Raw genomic sequence first — 6534 nt, 5'->3', positions numbered from 1 at the left:
TTTTAATAGTAATTTTTGCAGCATGCCATTATAAGTAAGACCCCGTTCACACTAGGACATTTTTATCGATTTAAACTAGACCGGTTCACTTTAGATCGATTTAAGGGCCAATGTGAACGCTTTGAATCGATCTTCAATCGGTCTAAACTAAAACACCAAAAGAGGTAGTTTAGTTTGAATCGATCTAAAATAAACCGATCTTACTTTAAATGTGAACGCAGAGATCGGTTTAAACTAGTACGATTGAATCGAAAATAACGTATGCGCATGTACAGCGCCAAAACTATCTCAGAGGTTCGTTGTTTAACCCATATTTCTCTGTTAACAGACATTTAAAACAAACTGAAAGCATTTTGTCTTCGCCATCGCATAGATTTGCGAAATCTATGTCTTCTTTTCTTATGATGATTTTTTTTTCTTTTCAGGAACCGCAATATTTCGTCGTGTTGTAAATTAAAGAAAACGCGGCAATAACACATGTACCAAAATGTTAACTTTTGATTTAAGAGAAACAATAACTTTATCCATTTTTTTTCCAAGTGTGTGTGTCAGAGTATCAATAGATGAATTTAATAAATCAGTTCTATTTACAGATTACGGGTAAACAGGTTAGATCGATTGCGTTTTTAATTGTAATGTGAACGCAGTGGATCGGTTTAGACCGGTAGAGATCGTTATGATTAAAGATAATGTGAACGCTAACTGGTTTTATTTAGATCGATTCAAATTAGATCGATTAAAAAAAAGCTAGTGTGAACGGGGTCTTATATGGTTCGCTACTGACACCCTACGGATCCATAGAGGGTTAGTAAAATATGGATTTTATTCACCCCTTACGGATCCATAAAGGGGTTAGTAAAATCCATATTTTTATTCAGAGGCGGATTTCCGGGCCCCCTTTTTGTGAAAAAAAATGGTTGCTTATATAGGGAATCACTGAAGCGTGACTGGAGCGGGCCCCTCTTAGGTCAGTCAGTAGGCCCCCACTTATGAAAATTTCTGGATCCGCCACCCTCTATATATCCGTGGGAGGTCAGTAGTTAACCGTATAACGAATTTATCGCCCACTGGACTTTTTCTGCAGCGTTTTGTTGAAAAATAAACAATGTAACAAAACAACATTCGGTCTCATAGGGGTTACCACGTGACCTTGCTAAACCAATCACAACGTGATATTTTACCCGCGGTGCGATAATTTTCTAAACTGTATCAAAAGCTTTAGCAATAACGATAAAAGCACAAAAAAGATCTCAAAGTATTTATTATTCCTCATGGCTTTTGCATATTTCAGGTGGTCCACTTTTATAGCACATCATCCATGTGGTAAAGGAGCATGTACATGAATTACATCCATCAGCACATATAAAATGCTCGTTTTCTCTGAACACTCTACCGCCATTGACACATGTACCTGAAACAAGAAAAATACACATAACTATGTTTTTCTTAAGTAGTAATAATTTTTGACCACTGCGGTAAATTATATCCATCAGATATAATCAATTTGTAAATTTGAAATCAAAACGAATTTTGATATGATCAAATGTTGTTAGCTGCATATCATGTTCGAACATGTTTTAAAATGCGAATAATAAGCGAACAATTCAACAAAATACCATTGTCTGTCTTAATAAATGTGTAATTTCCGTATTTTATTTTATTTCCGAACAGTTACCAGAAATTCGAGATAATCCGTGATGGTACTTATGAGCTCGGGGTTTTAAATGACAGATCATAAAAGACAAAATAAAAGAAAAAACATGTGAACTATAGTTTCCATAGAGACAATGAAAACATAAACTTTATAAACTATAACAACGAAGAATTTAAAAACAAATGCCATATGCAAAATGCAAATGTTAGAATTTATATATTTTTACAGGCATTTAGGTAATTTTGGCTAACAATTGTATTTCACTCTCTACACACCATTGCACCGAGGATAACCAGTTTCTGGAACAATTGGATCAGAACAGTCTGTTTTGGGGCAATCCAATTCAACACAGTATATGTTTTTGTCTCCCAAAACATGATGACATGTTCTGCCATATCTTGCGCCACTAGGAAGACTTGGTATTTTCTCATCTCCTTTGTAAACAATGCATTTGTCACCGAGAATAGATGATAATCCTATGAAACAATTTTGTATTTAAAACAATATATCTCATCAAATTGTTTTCATCTCGAATTATTTTTTATTATTTTTCTATCTTTTTAATTGTTTTCCACTACTTATTCCTTTCGGAATGTGCTATGCTTCTAAAAGATTACTTTTATTTTCATTCGATTTTGGTTTTTATACATCAACTGTTTGCCCCTTTGACATTTTCAGTTAATAGTTTATGTAGTTGTACATTATGAAAGTGTCGTCTTTTGTTCAAATAAGTACCAAGATTGATCAGTTATAACAATCACTATTATTACCCTTTCTAAACTGTGCATGATGCAATATGATTTTAACTTAGGTAACAAATTATTTTCAATGTATGTTAATTCTTCTCTTGTTTATAATTAATAAGGTTACTTCTGTCAAATTCAAAATAAGGATTAATATCAATCAGTTATAACAGTAACTATAATTACCCTTTTAACCCTGTATCAAGTCAGGAATATGACAGTTGTTATCCATTCGTTTGATGTTTTTGAGCTATTGATTTTGCCATTTGATTAGGGACTTTCCGTTTTAATTTTTCACGGATTTCAGTATTTTTGTGATTTTACTTTTTTTAAACTGTGCATAAATCAATCAGATTATAACTTTAGTAACATAATACGTCCAATGTATCATGTGTATGTAGATTCTCCTTTGTTTATATCTAATATCGAGTAGTTCTGACAACTTCAAAATAAGGATTAATATCGACCAGTAACTATAATTACTTTACCTTTAATAAAAACTGTGCATAATTTAATCGGATTATAACATTTTTCAATTGTTAAGTAACACATTATTTTTAATGTATGTATAATCTACTTTTGTTTATATCTAATAAAGGTAAATAAAGGCAACAGTAGTATACCGCTATTCGAAAGTCATAAATCGATTGAGAGGAAAACGACGAAACAACAGAAAAACTATATAAACTCATTATAGATACCAGGGTTGGAATTTTTTATTTACGCCAGACGGGCGTTTCGTCTACAAAAGACTCATCAGTGACGCTCGAATAAAAAAATGTCAACAAAGCCTCATAAAATACGAAGATGATGAGCATTGAGGACTAAACATTCCTTAAAGTTATGCCAAATACCGCTAAGGTAATTTATTATTGAGGTAGAAAAGCCTTAGTATTTAAAAAATTCAAATTGTGCAAAATTAAACAAATAACAATTCAACACATACAAAAATGAAGTATAAGATAGCAATTGCCATTTTCCTGCCTTGGTACATGACATTTTTAGAAAAAAAAACCCGCAGGGTTGAACCTGGTTTTTTGTTGTCAGTTCTGCCAATTTTAGAAATATGAAATTGCATCGCAATAATTGACTTCTCTTTGGTTAAGTGACGATAATTCAGCCGCACTCAAATATTGTCTATCTACAATTATTAAGGCTATCTTCTTTTCGAAAAATTACTCTTAATAAATTATGTCCGTCAAAATCGCTTTTCTGGGTTTAATGTCATCAGGAACACTTAAACCAAAACACTTGAAAGTCATGATATATAAGTACCCAGAGAAGTTAAGGGGTGTCGGAACATAAAAATAATCTGAGATCAAGTTTGTTTGAGGGAGTCGAAACATTAGTTTGTGCATACTTTCTTACTTTATCACCAGGAAATTACCGAACTTGTCCTCAAATAATGAACTCATCATATATATTAGAATTGATATTTTGTATTTGCGCAAGACGCGCGTTTCGTCTACAAAAGACACATAATAATAATAATAATAATAATAATAATAATAATAATAATAATAATAATAATAATTAAACTGTCAATTGTTCTTGAACAATTGAGAGGTCTTTCCTTTTGTAATGTAAAATACATGTTCCAACAGACGTAGAATGTATTGAAAAGGTCAAGGTCAACCATAAAAAGCTCGAAAACACACTAAAAATCCTTTATATAAGGTTAAAAACACTAAATTCGCACTCTGGGACATGACCTTGACCTTTGACCTTTTGACCTTTGGCAAGGTCATTAATCCCCAATGCCATTACTGAAGACCCCAAGGGTCTAGGACCTTTGGTTATATAATAAAAGCTGATTTTGTGTTTTCAGAAACCTAAAACAGGCTTTATGCCCCTTAAAAAAAGGTCAAATCTCTTCGGTCAAAATGTAACAAAAATGCACGGTAATGACCCAAACATTTTCCACTATTTAAAACTTCTGTAAGTATAATGGTTGCTGAGATTATTCCATAACAAGGTGTAAGGTCAAAGGTCAAGGTCAACATACAAATTTGACCTTGAGATATTTTTCGAAGATACATGAATTGATGATGAATGGTGAAGATCCTAGGTCTCTACGACTTACGGTTTCTGAGTTTTGGTGGTCCACCGACACCGGTTAATTTTCATAGGGGCATAACCCTACCAATGAGTCGTTGAATCTTTTCGATCCAAATGTAACGAAGAACCGGGGTCTGGTCCTGAACAAATTTCACCCTTTGTTTTTTTTCTACCTATTATGGTTACGGTGTTGGAACGATAACAAGGTTTTTTGGTTTCGGAGGGATTACTCCGAACCGACAAAATATTTCGACTAACAGGGTGAGTTCCAGATAGGTATTCATGACACCGATACAAAGTGTGAACATGAAAGCGACACGTCTTACGGTTTAGGCTGCTAACTTCGTCAAAGTTTGGCGGAAGAATAATAATAATAATAATAATAATAATAAACAGAAGAAATACAGTAAGGTCTTTCCCTTTTGTAAAAGGAAAGACCTTAATAATAATATATTTATTTAGAGAGAGTAACTCATTTGGATTACACCAATTTTCAATAAGGCTCTCTTGATACAATAATAATTACATTAAAAATAAACAATGCATCAATAATAATGATGAATAAAGATTAAATACAATTTAAAATACAATAAACAATTCTGATATGGTATTACAGTACAAATATGATGGTAATGTTAAAAGTACATAGATTTGTATTTGTGTTTAAATTTTGATACTGTATTTAATATTTTGATTGAATTAGGAAGAGCATTCCACAATTTTGGTCCAGTGTACGAGAAGCTAGACTTATACAACTCTGTATTTGGTTTTGGAATTATAAAATAATCTGAGGATGAAAATCGCGTATTATATTTTTGGTTTGCAGAAGCTGATACAATAAGACTGGACATATATTCTGGAGCTAAGCCTTTTTGTCTTATACATAAGTAATGATTTGTGATAAAATATTCTTTGTGTGATTGGCACAATGTTACATTCGTGAAATAATTCTCTTGAAGGTTTGGTGTAATCATGTGCGTCTAAAAGTATTCTTGCTGACAACATTAGTTATATTCCATAGATCAAAATACTCACAACATTTGACCTCTTCTATCAATAAGCTGTTTTATTTACGTTTATGCCGTATTTTCAATAAACTTACCGAACAAGAAGCAAACCAAAAGGATCCTCATTTCTGTTATTCCTGATTCAGTTTAGATCTGAAAAGAAATGGAATGGTTGATTGACAACTGACACTACAATCGTGATTGTACTCACCATTACGTGTTTGTGTAGATGATTGCTCTTTTTATGAATAAATAAAAATGAAAGAGTCGGATCAGGGATCATTTTCTGCTTCACACTGAAACCCGTTTTTTGACTCGGAAGAAATACTATAGGAAATATTTCTCTAGTAAAATAAAACTCAGAAGACAATAGTTGTCTGATATGTTCAGAAACTGACACACAAGTACAAGGTATATGTTCAGTTGTTTTTAACATGTTATATGCGTCCTTAATCGTTTGTTCTATTTCGTAAATAACATCAAATGTATGCAGCAGATACAATATACAGAAAATACTCACATTCTCAGAATTGTTTCAGTTGAATGTCCATTTTGAATAGATTCTAGTGTAACATATACTTTTATAGTTACTGTACCACTCCAGGGAGTTTGATGGCCTTTGTGATAAAGTTTCTTATAAATTACAAATAATTTAAAAAGTCAAAAGCTCATACAATCTGTTACAGAAGCTTGAAGGCCTACGATGATGTTACAATTTGTATTCACAATTTTGAATTTATTCTAACTTTAACATCGAATAATAACCGGAATACAAGATAAACACCAGTTGGGTCTCAAAGATAATAGTTATATGAAAAGCCAAAGACAATTATTTGAGTTTACTAAGTTCAAGCCATCTCCCATACTTTGTTTGTTTACATCAAATTGTACCTTTTTAAATGAAAATGTAGAAAGTTTTTTAATTTCGCAACAAAGAGTATCTAGAACACAGATGAATAGGTTTGTATAAGAAAGTTAGTATAAGAAAGTTAGTATATAGCTTTCTTTTGAAAGATGTTTGGTTGTTTATTAAAAGGTTTTTGTACTCGGATATTGCCAAATAAAGGCAACA

The 6534-nt window shown here is 32.2% G+C and overlaps 1 protein-coding gene across 1 annotated transcript; it reads right to left on the bottom strand.

The window, feature by feature from the left end:
• Nucleotides 1-1250: 1250 nt before the first annotated feature.
• On the bottom strand, nt 1251-5616 carry LOC143071631 (uncharacterized). Its single transcript, XM_076246047.1, has 3 exons — nt 5558-5616; nt 1930-2130; nt 1251-1411 (listed from the first exon to the last, which is right to left on the bottom strand). Exons 1-3 carry the CDS (start codon nt 5586-5588, stop codon nt 1263-1265), a joined length of 381 nt encoding a protein of 126 aa, XP_076102162.1. The 5' UTR covers nt 5589-5616; the 3' UTR covers nt 1251-1262.
• Nucleotides 5617-6534: the final 918 nt, after the last annotated feature.

This window comes from Mytilus galloprovincialis, chromosome 4 (genome assembly GCF_965363235.1).
Source record: "Mytilus galloprovincialis chromosome 4, xbMytGall1.hap1.1, whole genome shotgun sequence".
Lineage (NCBI taxonomy): Eukaryota > Metazoa > Mollusca > Bivalvia > Mytilida > Mytilidae > Mytilus > Mytilus galloprovincialis.
The sequence above is the reverse complement of the archived record's forward strand: the minus strand, read 5'-3'. Positions and strand labels throughout refer to the sequence as shown.

Coding starts and splice junctions, on each gene's coding strand:
- LOC143071631 (XM_076246047.1), bottom strand. CDS start 5,588: ATGAGGATCCTTTTGGTTTGCTTCTTGTTCG. Junction 2,131..5,557: donor TTTGGTTTGCTTCTTGTTCG/GTAAGTTTATTG, acceptor ATTGTTTCATAG/GATTATCATCTATTCTCGGT. Junction 1,412..1,929: donor TGGTTATCCTCGGTGCAATG/GTGTGTAGAGAG, acceptor TTCTTGTTTCAG/GTACATGTGTCAATGGCGGT.